The sequence below is a fragment of the Botryllus schlosseri genome, chromosome 8 (assembly GCF_051294905.1).
Source record: "Botryllus schlosseri isolate E-star chromosome 8, Bs_hap1, whole genome shotgun sequence".
Taxonomy (NCBI): domain Eukaryota; kingdom Metazoa; phylum Chordata; class Ascidiacea; order Stolidobranchia; family Styelidae; genus Botryllus; species Botryllus schlosseri.
The window spans coordinates 13,140,541-13,158,871 of record NC_137243.1 but is presented as its reverse complement, the minus strand read 5'-3'; the positions used below and the strand labels follow the sequence as shown (position 1 = coordinate 13,158,871).

At 41.5% G+C, this 18,331-nt stretch overlaps 5 protein-coding genes across 5 annotated transcripts in view; 2 read left to right on the top strand and 3 right to left on the bottom strand.

Moving 5' to 3' along the window:
• The window catches only part of LOC145444867 (dihydropyrimidinase-like), a 177,442-nt gene extending 174,854 nt beyond the window's left edge, over window positions 1–2,588 (top strand). The window contains exons 13-14 of the mRNA XM_080322910.1: window positions 772–861; window positions 2,080–2,588. Of these exons, the coding sequence (XP_080179036.1) occupies window positions 772–861; window positions 2,080–2,171 (182 nt within the window). The 3' untranslated portion in view covers window positions 2,172–2,588. The remainder of the gene's footprint in view (window positions 1–771; window positions 862–2,079) is intronic.
• A 139-nt stretch (window positions 2,589–2,727) lies between these two features.
• LOC145444869 (dihydropyrimidinase-like) lies at window positions 2,728–7,082 on the top strand. Its single transcript, XM_080322912.1, has 11 exons — window positions 2,728–3,522; window positions 3,577–3,696; window positions 3,756–3,944; window positions 4,404–4,583; window positions 4,658–4,771; window positions 4,827–4,902; window positions 5,051–5,210; window positions 5,272–5,404; window positions 6,395–6,546; window positions 6,601–6,759; window positions 6,837–7,082. The coding sequence occupies exons 1-11, from the start codon at window positions 3,415–3,417 to the stop codon at window positions 7,063–7,065; spliced, it is 1,620 nt and encodes a 539-aa protein (XP_080179038.1). The 5' UTR covers window positions 2,728–3,414; the 3' UTR covers window positions 7,066–7,082.
• An 89-nt stretch (window positions 7,083–7,171) lies between these two features.
• On the bottom strand, window positions 7,172–10,154 carry LOC145444870 (uncharacterized). The gene is made up of 5 exons (XM_080322914.1): window positions 9,447–10,154; window positions 9,249–9,375; window positions 8,071–8,164; window positions 7,883–8,005; window positions 7,172–7,516 (listed from the first exon to the last, which is right to left on the bottom strand). Exons 1-5 carry the CDS (start codon window positions 9,996–9,998, stop codon window positions 7,339–7,341), a joined length of 1,074 nt encoding a protein of 357 aa, XP_080179040.1. The 5' UTR covers window positions 9,999–10,154; the 3' UTR covers window positions 7,172–7,338.
• On the bottom strand, window positions 9,879–13,941 carry LOC145444865 (5'-3' exoribonuclease 2-like). The gene has a single exon (XM_080322909.1). The coding sequence runs from the start codon at window positions 13,373–13,375 to the stop codon at window positions 10,487–10,489; it is 2,889 nt and encodes a 962-aa protein (XP_080179035.1). The 5' UTR covers window positions 13,376–13,941; the 3' UTR covers window positions 9,879–10,486.
• Window positions 13,942–16,183: 2,242 nt separating this feature from the next.
• On the bottom strand, window positions 16,184–18,032 carry LOC145444044 (3-hydroxyisobutyryl-CoA hydrolase, mitochondrial-like). The gene has a single exon (XM_080321954.1). The coding sequence runs from the start codon at window positions 17,758–17,760 to the stop codon at window positions 16,591–16,593; it is 1,170 nt and encodes a 389-aa protein (XP_080178080.1). The 5' UTR covers window positions 17,761–18,032; the 3' UTR covers window positions 16,184–16,590.
• Window positions 18,033–18,331: the final 299 nt, after the last annotated feature.

The following is an 18,331-nucleotide window of genomic DNA, read 5'->3' as shown; positions in this document are numbered from 1 at the left end:
TGCATGGCGCATCTTTGCGGCAAAGGCGAATTGACTAATGGCATAACAAATTGGTGCAATTATCTAAAATATATTCAGTTATCGAGATACAATCTCACTCAAAAAATGATTCAAATACATCCTGAAATTACTTTCTACGATGCAAAATTCAATGTGGTAAAAGTAGATATTAAACTAATCTTTAAATATAACAGCTTAAGTAGTGCAAGTACGCTAAACCTAGAATACTCCATTATAGTAGAACTACTTCATTTTTGGCCAGCGACCACTACCTCTAGGTATACTCTTTGGTATTATTACACACGATTCGAATGCTCTTGTCGCATGCGGATTGATGCAAAAATATGTATCATTGTTAAAATATAATGGCAAAGATCAATTTCTGTTGCTAATTCTAATTTATACCGCAGTTCATATGTAACTTTGTCAGTGTTCATCAAGCTTGCACGTTTCATGAACTTTCTGTCAGGTTGTCCCTAGTTATGGTGTTATATAACACAAAGTTGGCAAACAGTTGGAGAAAATGCATGCAAATTGGCTACCAAGAGGTCATCAACATGCTAATAACATGTACTGCAGTTAGGAATAGCAGAACACATCCAAACTCCCCAAGCTTTCGAGTTTTCATGGATATTCATTTCCGTTCATTTGAGTTAGGTTTTTCATTTCTTAATATGAATTGCTTGATTTCCATCTGCTGTCGTTTTGAGAATGCATTATAACGACATTAGCAGTTTCACCAGTGTGGTAAGCCATTATCCTCTGTTTTAGGTCCCGTTGTTGTGATCGGGGATAAGCCTCAAGCCAACGAAGACACCAAAGCCAGAAACCTTCATCACAACACTTCAATTGGTGTGGGAGGTAATAAGTAATAGCCGTCTTCTACTTTCGACAAAATGTGCCTCCTTTGAAGGAAATGTTATGCAGCTATACAGACAAATCGGTGACGACGATATTATGCAATACTTGTAACTCAATTTTCTGTTACTATGACTTTTAGGTTGAATTATTTTGTGCTGCCTTTGTCTATGGAACAGATTTGTGCATTTGACAGCTGAAATATGTTGTTGTGTTGTCAATCAATCTGCCTAATTGCAGAAATCATTCATGATTTGTGCGTTTGGCAACAAGATGAAGCAATATATATTATTTCGAAAACGATAGATCGTCATTTGCATATCAGAAAGAGTTGAACAGTCAGACTAAAGTACAGGCAGATTGGAAGTTCGTGAGGTTTGGTCACTACTACGCTGGAAAGGGAAAGAAAGTTGATTCATTATATGTCTAGTTCAAACATGCTAAAATCTCGGTAAAACGATCAGGCTTGATTTGCCTAGACATTCAAGACGGGCAGGTTGTTTAGTAGTCTGAATTTTATATGATTTAGCTGAATTATTATGGTTTATCAGCATCAGTGGTATACTGGTATGGTATGAGATTGCAGGTTTCTTGAGTTGATATGATGTAGTGACAGTCATATACAACTTCTGTGGTAAAAATGACGGCTTGCTTCATGCTAGTTTGTGCGGCATTCAAAGTCAGGTGCATCGACATTCGACAAATAGATAGGCGCATTTCCCATTGACTCTTTAGCATCCCGCATTTCAGTCTGTGGAGAATATGTAGCGTCGGGTTAACGTACAAGGACTCAACAATGAATTTTGTGTTGCTTCAATACTGACTGTGCTAACAAAATCCTTTCCCCAATAAAGTCTCCGCAAACTCAAAATCACTGTCTAACACACATTTTCAAACTTACTCGTATCTTGAAACTTACATTTAGAAAAATTATAGTGTTCATACACAAAGTTCTTTTCAATTTTCTACAAGGTAGTTGCTGACGATTACTAACGAGTATCAGCCGAAAATATAAAGGCTTATTTCAATATGAATATATTATACAATCGCGTATCGAAGTTGTGTACCTCCGAGAGTCTCTTCAGAAAAAATAAGTCAACACTGGGAGCTCGTGGCCTGCATAGGTGACTGTTGAAGGATTTGTCCTTATGCACGCATGGACCTTCATTCCAAATGCTGTGGTGCCAAGACTCTATTATAAACCAAGCTATTGTTTTGTAGGAATGCATGTGAATCTGGACAAGGACGCTGTTCATACAACTACGCGGGTTTCCGTTCCACCAGGAGGAAAATCAAGTTTCACTCTTTATTAGCTTCTACTCCGAGAGAGGGCCTCTGTTTCAAAATACTCGCATGTGAATGTTTCAATTGTTTTTATAGTTTTCGTGTCATAAGAAGCTTGGTGTACTTCATTAGCTAGCTATTCTAATGAAATGTTGATGTTCCTAGTGGTTTTGCTTGAATTTCGATTTTGAATATGATCAGCCATTTTTAGTGTCTGGGAAACACGATTGTAATAAAGTATCTCTTCGGTAATTCTTAACATTGCATGTCACCTCACCTTTTTTACTTGGTCTTCGGCATTGATATTATGTTCTTTAGATGTTGGTGTTACCTATACCTGACTAGTGTCTTACCAGGTTAATAATTGATTTTGCAATTGCTGCTGAATTCATCATTCATTGTTAAAATTGTCCTGATAACTAGTAAAATATTTACTCAGAACATAACTTGATGAAGAGTGGACTTCTACGGGTATATTGCGGGCAATGGAATTGTTGGATAGCATCAAATCCGAATTAGAGAAGGCTGTTGTAAGTGTAGAATTTCAAGGAAATTTATTCACGCCATTTCAAGGAATTTACAAAAACATAGGATCGGCTGCAATTTTTCCTTGAGCCAAATGCTGTAGGCTATGATTTTAGACAAGTGAAAAGGCTTATCGTTCTATGATGAATGGAATAAACAGGTCATCATCAAATATCAGAAAAGGTCAAAGTAGTCAGGGTTGCTGTAGGAAGAATGCACACTCATTCTGAGAATTATCGAGGAAATATTTGTAGAGTGAAAATGGACCAAATGTTATTCCCATACCCAATCAGCGGTATGTATCAGTATTGATTCGCTAATGTAGTCTATATTTTCATAATATTCTATGGGAATGTGGATTAGGAACTTGTAGAGAATAATGTAGTCGCTGCGCCCAGAACCCCTCACTTCAAAGGTGGAAGGGAGTGTTAATATCATGTGCTAAATTGCCACAAAGTATTTTGGGATTCATTTTCTCAACTCTGATTTTTAATGCACGATGAACGTGTGCTTCACAATGAATATTTATATATTGACAACAATGTGATGGCCTGGCTACATATTTCTCTAGAACCTCTGAATGTTGAATTTTATTAAAGAATGCCCTTTGAAGTGATTATTACCACCAAATAAATTGTTGAACTCCACTACCAATAAATATTATGTTTGATCTAATTCACAGTCCAAATTGTTCGTCATCAGCGTCTACTGATATTTTGTAGTTCGAAGCGTGAATGAGTGCGCATCATGCAGTCCCAAAACAGTAATAAAATCTTGATTAAGGGAGGTAAGGTGGTCAATGAAGATCGGTCATTTTACGCTGATGTATATATCGAAGATGGAATTATCCACACGGTAGGCACTGAGGGCAAAAAGTTTGCAGAGATTAAACCAACATCTCTATGACAGGTAGCGGAAAATCTCAGTGCTCCTGAAGACTGTCGCGTAATTGATGCTACAGGATTGTTAGTGATTCCGGGTGGTATCGATACGCACACACACATGCAATATCCATCGTACGGCACAGTAGTAAGTCATTATATATCATCAAATGCCAACTCATCGAGTATATTCATACTTCTAACAAGGCGACGGACGATTTTTTCTCTGGAACGCGGGCAGCACTTGGCGGTGGCACAACTATGATCATTGACTTTGTACTTGATAAGAAAGGTGTGCCACTGATGGACCAGTACCACAAATGGCGAAGTTGGGCAGACCAAAGAGTTTGCTGCGATTATTCATTACATGTTGTGGTAACATCTTGGAATGACAAGGTAATAATAATCAGTGGTTTTATTATTTTCATCTGTTCGAGACACATAATGTACTATGTTATGCACAAGACACAGACACAATACGACGTATCAACAGATAAGGCGGATTTCGAAACGGTCAAGTATGATCGCGAATCTAACATCCATCTCAGCCTTCTTGCATATGATAATTAATGCCGACATACAGTGTTGTAAACGCCGTGACAAAAGCGGGGAAAGGTAGGAGCCCAGAAAAGCATCCTTCAAGACTGGCCAGTGGCCATGAGAAAATGATAGAATCGTCATGTTTGAAATTGACATAAATGCACAAATTACAATCATATATCTCCTAAGAGATTCAAGTAATCTCAAAGTAGAAATTTCAATCAATGCTTTGATGCCATATATAACGAATCGGGATAAATTCAAAAGTCGGACCAAGCTTCTCTCTTTCCATCATAGACAATTGCTTTATAACAGGTGAAAGAAGACATGACAACATTGGTGCAGGAATGTGGTGTAAACTCTTTCAAAATGTTCATGGCTTACAGGGATCGCCTTATGCTAGAGGACAATGAGATATACGAGGTCTATGAATATTGCAGGAACATAGGAGCATTGGCACAAATGCATGCAGAAAACGGAGATGTCATAGACTATGTTGGTTTGACAGCTACATTTTATACATTGAATATATATACACATGAATACGAAACGATTGGTTTAATTTTTAGGAAACAAAACGAATGCACGAGCTTGGTATCTTCGGTCCCGAGGGCCATGAATTGTGCAGAGGACCTGATGTGGAATCAGAGGCTGTGTCACGTTGTATCATGATAGCAAATATAGTAAAGAGTATTCCACGACTTTTGATGTAGGCACGCTAAACTTTTCCCACTTCAGGTCAACTGCCCTGTCTACATTGTTCATGTAATGACTATTCCATCCGCAGATGCAATAGCAAAAGCAAGGAGTGAAGGTAAGTGGTAGCCACTAGCCATATCAGCAAAGTGTGATAGTCATTCCTATTTTAGGAGGCGATTGCTTTTAATCTGTTAAAATGAGTGGTATTGACCTATCTGATGGAAGGATTTATGATATAATCCATGTTATGTGAATCAATTTAGGAAAAGTTGTATTCGGTGAGCCTATTGCGGCTTCCTTCAGCCCTGACACCGAACGGTGTTGGCATAAATGTTGGAGACACGCTGCAGGTCATGTCGTAGGTCCGCCTAATAGATATGATGCCGGTGTTACACCTGATCATTTGATACGCATGTTGGCAAGGTAACGAATTTTACCTTATTTATGAGTGTGGAGAAGAAATAGCTATCCTTGATTAATATAGTGGCGATCTGGAGTGTACTGGGTCAGACAACACTAGTTTCAACGGTGCCAACAAGGCTGTTGGTAAGGACGATTTTTCCAGAATACCCAACGGTGTGAATGGCGTTGAAGACAGAATGTCCGTATTTTGGGAGGTAAGTCTCGATGCGTGTATGTTTACACGATCTTACAGCGCTAGAATACCACCTACAAATCAAGTGTACCAGGCCCCAATTACAGATATTTCCAACATTCTGCAGTCTACTGGAGTCAATGACCGGACTATGTCCACCTTCAAGGTGAAAGTCAGGCAGATTCGACCAGTGGTGGCCCTACGAACGGGGGGGGGGGGGGGGGGGGCTATAAGTATCCCTCCGTAACTTCTGGGGGGCTCCGCCAGGGGGGGGCGGGCGACCGCCCACCCCAAAAGCCACCACTGGATTCGACTGAATGCGAACTATAGCCCACATTTGAGATGTCCGGATCTATGACATATCTTTTTCTCAACATTTTGCATCGATACGGGCCTCTTGTTATAATTGCTGGCGCATTCCCACACAATCCTCCTGCATTTCTCGCTGTAGACATTATTTATTAGGCCTACCGTAGGGTTACCATATTTTGGATTAGGGAAAAGAGGACACTTTTCAAAATTTTCAGACTTGGAATTGTGGAGTAAAATTCGGAAAAAATGGTAAATTTCACCTGACTTTGTGGTTGGTTGACAAAAATCTGGTCAACCTCCCGGCTCAACTCCCTAAATACAGTTTTTCTTTCTCCTACTCCGTTGGTAGACTAAAAAAAAGGTCAACTTTCCGGCTCAACTGCCGAAATACAGATTTTTTTTTCACATACTCCGTTGGTTGACTAAACAAAAAAGAAAAAAAGGTAAACTTTCCGGCGGCTCAGCTCCCGAAATAGCCGCCGGAGCGTTACTTCAGTGCTGATTTACTGTATCTCAGTCGAATTTTGCCCCATATTTAACCAAAATTCTCAAAGAGGACAAAATATCAAAAAGGTGGACATTTAGGCGTCCTCGGAGGACATTTTTAAAAACCTGAAAAAGGAGGACGTATGGTAACCCAATTGCCATCTTGAGGCTAATGATCGATTGAAATCATGATGTCGCTCGCATACATTTTCAGAAAGGCGTCGCGTCTGGAATCATGGATGAAAATCGTTTTGTTGCAATCACGAGCACCAAAGCGGCAAAAGTCTTCAATTTGTATCCCAGAAAGGGTGTCATAGCAGAGGGTTCTGATGCTGATATCGTCATATGGGATCCAAACGCAACCAGGTGGTGAGAAAGAGATCACAATTATTGATACTGATAAACATGTATATCTGATAGAACCATATCGGTGAAAACACATTACCAGGCGGTGGATTTCAATATCTTCGAGGGTCTGATCTGCCATGGCGTTACCAGATGCACGATCAGCCAGGGTAACGTTGTGTATGAAAATGGAAAATTTAACGTGACACCTGGATGCGGAAAATATCTCCACAGGTCAGTCGGTGTTGAACATGTGTAAGCTCTTGGTATCTAGTAAGTCGAGACGAATACATATGAAATTGTGTTTTTAGGAAGCCATTCTCTCCATACGTGTATAAGCGAATCCTACAGAGAGAGAAGATTCGCACACCTGTCAAAGTCGACAGAGAGCCGTATAATGGTGAAGACGTTCACATTCCAGTCCGAACAACACCTCATGTTTTTACTTTCAGGACCAGTCGTACATATTCCCGAGAACTGAAAATGGTCAAGTATCATCCAAGACGCTTCAACATTTTTCGGATTTGCGGATTGCTATAAATATAGTCATTCCGGTGACAGAACGTGTTCAGTTTTATCAAGGGATCCATAAATGATACTGTCAGTGAATCTGTATGTAGCAGCAAGCCAGCAACCACTACAATGCTAGAATAGCTCAGGTATATTTTGCGCAATAATATCTACAATGCTCATTACTATGGCACAAGATTCCTTTTTAGTCCTTCAAGAGTTTCTGATGCGTCCACAGAGTATCATAGTGCATTTGTAGTACTGTATGGAATAGCCAGGTTGATAACAATACCGTGACGTCAGTCAGATCTTGTAACCCAATTTCTTTTTCTCTTTCAACTTCTTTTTTACAATGTCCACGTTGCGGTCTTTCCACGTGCTTTTCCGTAATTTGATTGGTCGGTTTCCCACATATTTCCCGTTCATTTCTCGCATGGCCCGAATGAAATCGTTGGGATCCTTGAAACTCACGAACCCGTACCTGAATATGAAAGAAATCAATAATCGAAATTAAACAAATCTTTGTACCTTACATTGTAGTCGCACTTCATTTCCACTTTATATAAAACTGATAGGATTATTCGTATCCAGATATTGGATTGAATAATATATCCATATCGAATAGAACTGGAATGTTATTATCTGACACTCGTTATATAATTGTTAGCAACCGGTAGAATTCAAAAGAACTTAAATAACAACAGTAGTATCACCCGCTTATGAGTGCCTGTCAAAAATTATTTGGATTTATTTCAATATGAATATATTGTTCTTCTGTATACGGTATTCAAGTTCTGTACCTCAAAGACTCTTGTCACATATTACATTGTTAGTGTTGAATACATACCCTTTGGATTTCTTTGAATGGGTGTCCCTTACGACTCTGGCTCTAAGAAATGATGAGTACTTGTGGAACACCCGCGCCAGAATGTCGTCTGTGACTTCGTTACCGAGATCACCGCAAAATAATCTGCACCATAACAATGTTGGTTTCAAGTTTTTTACGTTAAATTTGTAGAGCAACGTAAATCTAACCTGTAATCATTCTGATCCCAGTCCAACAAGCTTGGATCTTCCCAAGTCTGTCCCGCTGCGGTACGAACAAACTTCTTTTTACGCATCAATTTCGCTGGAAGAGAAATGAATTTTGTTACTATTCAACTGGTTGATTCATATTTCGAAGTAGCAAAGATACATCAATCTAATTACATGATACATAGCGATTAGTGAACATCACTGTGGAATTGCAAGATGCAATCGAACGTGTGTCATAGATAATACATATTTCGAGCACGAGACACCTCATGTCCGGCAAAATATAACATTTACTGGTCAGAGAGGGAAGGATCGTAGTTGGAATTTGATGTCAAAATTCAGGGTTGCTACTAGGGCTGGGCACAATGATTCGAGTACTCGAATCTGAATCGAGTATTAATTTTAATGATTCGAGTCGAGTAGTAAAAGGTGATTTTTTCGAGTACTGAAATTATACGCGACTCGCCACTGAAAGTTAATTTAGCAACGAGAATTATAGTTTCGAATCTAATTTTCACTGTTGAGCCTTGAAACCTTGATTGGCCGTATCGTAGCATACGAAACATAGTACAAAGCAACGAACATTACTGGAAATAGCACATTTCCGAAGTCATGGTCATCCCACAACATTGTCAGCAAGTGCAATGAAATTAGTAAGATCAAACCCAAGTATCTTTAATGTGATGGATAACAGGCATTATATTCTTTGTGGTAGCATTAAAGGTACATATTTGAATTTTAATGTATTGCATTCTGCTATGACGTCATAATGAGAGATACTCGATTACTCGACTCGAAGCATATTACGTGATTCAGAATCGAATCACTCAGGTACTCGATTTTGCCCAGCCCTAGTTGCTACCACAATATTGTGAACGACACGAGCCAGAATTTGGAATCACAATTTCCAGGTGATCTGCAATGAGTGAGGATTGTATAAGAATTGCATAAAACTTTGAATCACTCGCAATCACAAGTAGCAATACTTGGTTGCACTCCAGGAAATAAACAGCCCCCTATATGACAGATGACAGAAATTTTACAAAGTAGAGCCGAACTCATTAGCACAATCACATCAGAAACAATTAAAACAGCCCTGTCCGAACTAATTGGAGCAGACCGCATGCGCCACATTGTATCCCAATCAGATCATGAAATATTTTAGAGAGATAACTTACCTGTGTCATAGCCTGACGCGGCAGTGGCTTGGCTGAAAGCAGATGGCGTGTGATTGCTAGAGGACGCGGTTGGAACCTTGGATGTTTTCGGGGCGAGATATGTATTGGCGAACGAGTTTGCAAAGGTCTGCAATAAATAAGCACCGTGAGTGTATGGCTTGATGAAATTGCATAAAATCATCAAGTAATATTACTAACTGGATCCATCCCGACTGACGACGAAGAAGAAGGGCCCGGGGCCATAACTTTCGACGGGACACTGCTTTCCACATCTGGGGCTTTTCGCTTTGCCACGTGAGGTGCTTTCGTAATCTGTGGCGGGGCGGCGTAGACTTTTGGTTTCACCATCATAGGCTCAGGAAGCATACCCCCGTGACCCATCATCATGGGTCCAAGTCCGTGCATGGGTCCCGGTCCCATCCTCATGTCTCCGGGCCCCGGCATCATGTCATACGGCATGCGGTGGTTCATAAACGGAGGGGGCGGTAAGTCCGGCATTCCGTGCCCTCTGTGTGAACGTTGCTCATTTCCGAGCACCTCCTCTTCAAATCGAGCCATTTCCGCCTCTATTCCGGTCGCCATAATGTCAATTTTATCACTACCACGACGCACTATTAAATTATAAGTAAATCTGTACAAGAGGCAGGATAACAAATATGAAATCTCCTCCAGGAGGATACACAATCTTGATCTAAAAATGTCACCGAGGCACAGAAAGTCATTCCTTCGAGCAGTTGAACTCAAGAGCATTTGCAAACACAGAGGGAGTTCATATACTGGTATTTCATCCAAAAGGTCACAAATTCATCTTTAATTCATCTTTTATATCAACTAGAATATAAATCGTAAATTAGCATTGCCCAACCTCAACTTCAGTTAAGACCAATAGAGGCTAGCAAAAAGATGACTCGAGCCTGTGCATAATTTTGTTTATGGTCTCACGATGTGACTTCTGCAAACGAAATAAGGTTAGGCGCATTTGACATCATCCTATTAGCCAGGCTTACCCTACAAGAGCTTAAACAAAACAACAGCAGCTAAAAACTGGATTGCAAACTGGTTCCAGAACGAAATTTCAAATTCAATTATCAGACATAAAACTGTTCCAAACAGTGAGGAATCGATAGTAACTATCCTCGCAAACTTTGCTTAATGGCAGAATCCCAATCTGAGAAAAATAATTTCTCGTCTTACAGTGCATAGACAGCAAGGAATCTATCGCAACTGGTCTTTTCGCACTAATACCTTCCGTGTTGAGAATAACCGCCTCCGCGCGGAGGATATCTCGACCTATCCTGCGACCCGTAGTGCGGTTGTCTGGGACCGCGCGGGTCCGATCCGAATCTATACCTCGGCTCTCCTCTCGAGTCGGGGTGTCGATTGCCGCCTCTGTAATTTTGTGGCGGAGCATAGGCCCGGTCGCTGTAGTTTCTGTGCGAGTCCCGCTGATAGCCTTGGTCCCTGGGCGGGTAAGAGTGATGAGAAAACCTGTTCTCCCGGTAATGATCGCGGGGTAGAGGGTGGTGTGACGGGGGTGGGTACTGATACTGCGGTCTCGGCAGGGAATGATTCAAATGACGATGTCCAGACCTGTCCAGATGGGCGCGGGTTCTCCGTTCCGGATTGAATCCGATTCTCGGCTTCCAGCCTTGATTCGGATTCGATTTGCCCCAATCCTCTGGCTTAACCGTGGGAGGCGGCATCTTCGCCCCTGGCAGTAATTTCGCTTCAAATATGTACCCCTCTGGGTATTGCGGGTCCTGGTAGCACATAGACAACGCTTGATTTCCTTTGAGTGCATCCAACCCTTCAAGCGGTGATTCCAGATAATTAGTGTCCGGATTACAAAACTCGTCGTTCCAAACGTTTCCTGCTAATCCTTTTGTAAGTTTAGCATCAATACCGATTGCATGTTCCTTGGAAACAGCAGACTGACCTTCATATAATAATTTAATAAAAATATGAAGAGGATGAGAGGGTCCCACGAAAATACGGTCGCATCCCAATTCATTCCTTACCTTTTCGTCCTCAGAAAGATCGGGATAGACAATGTCGAGCGTTTTTATCATTCTGTCCTCGTCCACAAAAGGCAACAGAGCCACGCCTTGCCACGCAAACTTCTTCCCGTTCAAATCTATTTTAAAATCGGTCGGATAAAAATCAATGATAGGAGAATCGGGATCGCTCATCAAGTCTCTCCAAGTTTTCGGCAAGAAGTTACCGCTAGCAGCTGGAAACACGCACATCAGCTGCTCGAGCGGATTCTTGGGCTTCGTCGTCTCTTCAAACTGGTTAGGCACGAACGAGATGTCGACAAAGTCCGACGCGAACGGCGCGTAATGAAACGGAAAGAACCACTTCCACGACGCGCAGCCTTGATAGTAATAGGCGAGAACCCAACACAAGCCACGTACGTAAGCGTGTACGACTCTCCTGCGAAACTCGTAATCCTCGAGAGACACGTTGAATTTCGTGCGGTAGTACCTGTCCTTCCAACCGTCTTCCCAAAGACGAACGTCGTCTTCTGGTTCACTATCTTCATCATCATCTTTCGCTTTCCTTTTTCGCGACTGCAGCGCGCCAGATGATGTAGAAGCGCCGTTTGCGGCAGCAGACGCAGTACTTTTTTGGCTATTGGCCTCGCTACCAGACTTAGCATCGGGTGCTTGTCTCAGCATGGACCGCAAAGCGGCAGCAGCGCTTTGGTTCGTGTCACGGCCCAAGTTTTGCATTGGAGGTGGTGCCTGATTACGCCCCAACGGCACCGGGGCAAAAGCACCACCACCAGGGACATAAGACGGCGCCCGGAATTTATCATTCCTCTGTCTTTTCGCTTTATCTCGAGCTTTAAAATTCAAGTCATTCTCTCTCCTTCTTCTGAAAATTTCATCTTCCATTTCGCCGATCCCGCGCATAATCTTTTCGACGCGACTCAAATCGACAACCCCGTTTTTAGTGAGGTACCCGCCAGTTTGACGCACAATGTCCTTGTAGAGACGGACGAGTTTGTCAATAGCGCCCTCTCTGATGGAAAGTGACGGCAAGTGAGGTAAAAAGTCGTTGCCCACAAAGAAACACATCATCACCCAGTCGTCGAGTACATTTTCAAGATCATACGGGAACGAAAGGCCCGGCATTTGCATTTCGATAGCCAAGTATTCCCGAACCACGTTCAACCGTATGAATATATAATCGGTTGTGACAACAGGAGGCGGCGCCTCGTTGTCTTTATCTCTCGCCACCCCTTGGCATTCGTTCATATCATGACCATATTGTGAACATATTGTGCACGGTTTCGGTTGATTGGGTTTAAACTCTTCGCGTATGATTGTGAAATACGGCTCGTGAGTCGCTAATCCTAACATGATCAAATCCGCGTCTGCGCCGCAGATGCAATGATGAGTGTTTGGGTCGTGGAATTCTTGCGAGCGTTGACGACGGATGAAGTCCATGATTTTGTGTTCTCCTTCTCCGGGCACGTTCGCGTCTGACAAGATCACGATGATGTTTTTCCAGCCAGGATCGTTATTGAGTCGGTCCTGTATATAGAATCGCAAACAGCTGGCGAGTCTGAACATAAATTCAGTCCCGGGAGTAATACAGTTGCTGTCGAATCTTTCTTTCTTCGGATCTTCTTCCGGTAACGTAGCTCCTTTATCCCGCAACTCCGCAATGATTTTATCCTTCAAATCTTTATTTTCAAATGACTCCTTCGACGCTCTGAAACGTCTGGACCGTTGCTGGTTCATCTTTGCACGCGGTGCAACGCCATCAATGGCCATGTACAGCAGTCTGCGTGGCCTGACGATTCCAAACAGACGGTCGATTGCTTCGAAAATGGCGAACATAATTTCAACTTCGTTTTTCGGCGCCGGGCGGTCTTCGGGGTGACTGCATGGATGAATGATTCCGTTCATGTCGAGATAAAAGTTGTCAAATTCAACATCGTTAGGATTTGGAAGGCTCGTGTCAACGGGGATCTGTACTCCGTTGATTTCTTTTTTCTTCTCTTCGTTACAATGCACGATAATCGATGAATATTTTCTGCTCAGCCATCGAAAAAATGCGGGAACTCCCATATTTTCTGTAACTATATTAAGTCTAATGTACCGACTGACAACGTACATGTTATTTTGAGAGCATGAAATTATAATTTCCACCCACAAGAATTTATCAAGTCTATAATATTTAGCCTATTGTTATGCCTCAGTTTATAGAATGATATAATCATGGTTCTGGTGCAAAAATTATGAAGCGCAGAATTCGAGGAGTGTTAGCAGAACACTGGATCAATATATATATAGTTAGTCTCAGTACCGGGGGGCAGGGGCCGGGCTGAGGTGACTGCAGAGTGCAGACCCCGGCAGTGACCAGTCCATTTCAAAACCATAAAACCTGCTGCACTGCCCCCAACAGAGTCACAGCATTATGACATCTGACCTGCATGTATAGGCACATTGGGTCCCTAATAACAACCTTACGATTACATATTTTTGACAGCCGACGGGGACAGGACAGGGCTCATTCACACGATCCACAACCACATTCAATATGTTATAAACTAATCATCTATATGATAATACAAACATTTAAATATTTGCCTGGTTGCAATACAAGGTTGAATCAGACGTAGCCAATCATTAAATGAACAGTGCTATCCTATATTTCCAACCTCATCAGTCATCACCCACGAAAATAAAGCGAATGCAGTCAAAGAACTAAAAAACAACGAAGCGCACCGCAAACACAGACAGAACGCAAGTTGCGAAAGCTCTGTGGTCACGAATTGTCTTGCCAGATATTATTTCGCTAACTTCCGCAGTTTATTTAGGATATTTCTTTTTCAGACTATTTACATTTGGGTTTCAAAAACAAACCACAAATTAAAATTTACCAAGAAGAATCCACTCGGAGAACCCATGTTTATCAATATTTTAGAAGAGAAGTGTTGGTCTGATTTCAAAGGCTCCTCCAAGTCGTTTGTTGACCATAGCTCAGTGAATTTACCACAGTCGTTTACAGACTAAGCGACTATGAATTTACATCCTAGCTAAGCTGTAAATTGCTATGGTTTGACACCTAGCTATCTTTCCATTGTATCGCAGTATAGGTAACTAACCTCCGTAGGTTGGTTATCTATAATCGCAGCACCGCAATTTACTATGCTTGCAGTCTTGTGATGTTTTGATAGGATGAAAATATTAATACACTGATACCATAGCCTAATGATAATCTCCGTTTCGCTGCTAAATGCACTTTTATGTCATGGAATATATACACAAATAAACCAATATCATCTTGAAACCTTTGATAGACTCAAAAGGAAATACTATAGATTACTAATCTATAGAAATACTCGATTTACTACGATATCCCAGGTGATGCGATTTGCACAATGAAATCATTCAAGACAGGGGGTCCTCGGACTAGTTTAAAGTGGTCCATGAAAGGCCAATGTTGAAACTACAAGTATATTAAACCAACTGCATTGTATTTATTTTCAGATCTGTATGTATTTTGACTTATGTCCATATTTTATCGTATTTCCATTGCCCACAATAGCCACACGAAGTACGAACACTAATAATTGAACTGCAACTGGTATTAAGGTCGCAACGAGGGTTGGACAAACGTGACGACCTTTCTTCAGTCATCACTCATTAGCTGTCTAAAATTGTTTCAGAGCTGGTCACAATAAGACATGCACAACCACCCTAACCAACTGAAACATGTCGAAGTAGCTCATATCAATCCTGTTTTGTAAGCATGTTTCCCTGTGTTGATAATGCTTCCAAAAATAACTTGAATAAAAATAAAGTATGTTGTTGGTGGTTGTTTTCCTCGATACAATCTACAGCTGTAGGCAGGCACATTTATAGTTTTTACTCGAGAGGGCCATGGGGCCAGGTTTTGCATCCAACAAATCACTGCTCAAAAGATTCGGTGCCCTAAACAAAACATATGCGAAAACTAGAAATCGTCGAGTTTATTTATCAGTATCATTGTGGTCACCGCACCGAATATTTCATTGACTTCTTTACCTCTGTATCAAAAGTACGTAAGTACACCACACGCGCATCGTCGTCGTCCAAGTTTCATATGGTCGACGCGAAAGACCATCGTTCTATCAGGAATGTCGAACCTGAAGCGTGGAACAGTATCTTGCCGGCTATCCGACAGTCGTCGAGCATGTCCAAATTCAAGTCGAAATGCAAGCAATTTCTACTGTATGAATACTATAGTAAGCCCTCGACATTTACCGGACCGCGACCTGACATATCGATCTCGCCTTCCGTCACATGCCACCTGATTTTGTCGCCTATCATTTTATATTACCTTCTTTTGCTATCATTCAGTGTGCAGTACATACCTCCTATTTACGTCACTTAAGCCCAGGTGGGTGTCTGATCTCAAAGACTACTGCAAGTCGTTTCGGCACCCTCCTATCTTTCATTGCACTGCAGTCTTATGATGCTTTGAATTGATGAAATTTTACGAATAAACTTGAACTCGAATTCCTCACCTAGTCAAGTCCGAGTTTGAGTCCTAGTCATTACGTTCACTGTTCAAGTCTCAGTTCAACCAAACTTTTCAACACTGCTTGAGCCGTATAGAACGGCTCACATTCATGATATAATTTTCCTCAGACTCGACAGTTTCTGGCCCTATTTTCCAAGTATCTGGTTTCATAGACGAAATATCAATAATGTGATAACTGTCTGTCTTGGCCGTCCTAGTCTTGAGTCATATGAATTGATTCGAGTCATTTTACACATTTGACATAATGACTTGAGTCAAGTTGAGTCACCAAAAAATCATGCCTCGAGTCGAGTCATTACAACCCTGGCTATAGTTGCGCTTGCCATCCTTAATGATCAATAAATTAATATGACTCCCTCACTGACACATACACAGTTACACACATGTACGTCGTATATGGATAAGGCAAATAGTATTCAGTCATTTTCGATAAAACCATGAAACCGGATCACCATCAAGAAATCGCTTTGCTTGGATTAGGACCAAGTTTTTCTTGTAGGTCGAGTTGTATTATACATCACAACGAAGTTTACATATTGCTGATTTTGCCACAGTAATTTTCAAGTCAAATAGGCCTACACAAGCTGCATACTCTCAAAAAAACAAAACATACCGACAACTCATTTTGAGCATGCAGTAATTTGCAACAAAGAGCATGTGTCAAAGTATTCAACAGTAACCTATTACTTCTCCCAACGAGTCACGGACAACAGATTAATAAAACAATTAGAATGAACGGTGATCAACACAACTGAATTACAGGAACAAAACAAGGGTTGCGAGGCAACGCAGCCTCAGGAACTCATAATATGAGATCGTCCATACCCGGCCTCAAGGAAAAATGGTCATCTATAATATCATCTGTGACACCCTCCAATGTATCTGGTTTCCATTGAGGAGAGTGATCCTTATCGACTAGAACTGCACGTACGCCTTCGTAGAAATCGTGATGACGAAGACATCCTCTTGCGATTCTGGATTCCATTACCAGGCAGCCTGGCAAATCCAGTTCAGCCCCTTCTCTGAGTTGACGATGAGTTATCTTCAAAGACGTGGGAGACATTTTTTTCATCGTTTCCAGTTGCTTCTTTGCCCACTCGGAATTTTCATTTTCAAGATTGCTGAATATTTCCTCCATCGTCGCTGCCGAAAATATCCTATTGATGTCGTCCAATTTGTCTTTTAATACGAAGTCCTTGTCCCTTCCGGTTTGACAAGCGAGGTGATATCTCCTCAGCAAATCCATGATGTCTTGCGGCGTTGGGTTTTCGAGCGCCAGTAATTCCGATTCAAGCTGAGGTAAATTTTCACTGTCAACCATATGAGTCGCGATTCCGGCTTTGTAGACATCACGTCCTTTCAAACGAAATCCTGTCAAGGCCAAGTACAGCCCCAAGTAGTTTCCTATACGTGGCAACACATATGAGCCGCCGACATCTGGGAATAAACCTATTGCTGTTTCGGGCATTGCAAATAGAGTTTTTTCGGTTGCCACACGGAATTGCCCGTGTACGGACAATCCAAATCCTCCACCCATAACAATACCGTCAATAAACGCAATGTACGGGACAAGGCAAGTGCCTATAGCGTGGTTTAGCTGGTATTCGCTATTGAAGAATTCCGCACCAGCATCTGTATTTCCTTCTCTGCCTGCGCTGGTCACACTCAAAATATCCCCACCCGCACAAAACGCTTTCCCTCCTGCGCCTTTGATTATTATCATTGAAGTTTCTGGGTTTTCTTCCCATTCTTTCAATTTCGGATAAATCTGTTTAACCATATTAAGGTTCAAGGCATTCAGGCTTTTCGGGCGATTCAACGTGATAATACCTTTGTTACCATTTCTTTCGAGGATGGCTTCATCCGAGAACCGTGACGCCGACATACTAAGCTGCCGCAATGCTCTAATCTGTGATGAAGCAGACCCAAACTTAGTAGACTGCAGACTTTTTAGTATTCTTGCAGTCCACATTTTGACGCAGAACAAACTATTTAAAATATTTCTTTTTGCAGATCAAACTTCTTTTCTGTTGGCACGTTGAGTTGCCTTTAGATCCTCGAGTCTTCGCCGGTCTGTGCTTTTCTTCAGCTCTAAGAATCCAACAACTGCGATTGGAAGTGCAAAGAGCCAGCAAAAGAAATTCACTTTTAACGATACTTTTCCGAATTGTTTTTTAGGTTGATGTCTGGCGATTAGGTTAGCGCGGTATGAGTTTGGCACTTGCGGCATTGGACTAATTGGGTGTTCTGGAGAGAAAACGGTTAATTAATCGACAGTTGAATTGATAATTTTGAATTGAAAACCAAAGAATACATAAGATTAGAAGGTCCTCTTGGAGGCTAGAATTTCAAGGTACAACTGAATATTCCTTTTGACCGGCCCGCAGAGAGTTTCTACCGGGAAATGGAAATTCTAATATGAAAGTACAATTGTATGGTATATTCATATTCAATTGAATAGTATATTAAATTGTATACTGAAGTTCTGTACCTTCAAGCTGTTCATATATTCATATTGAAATGAAGCCGAATATTTTCAGCTG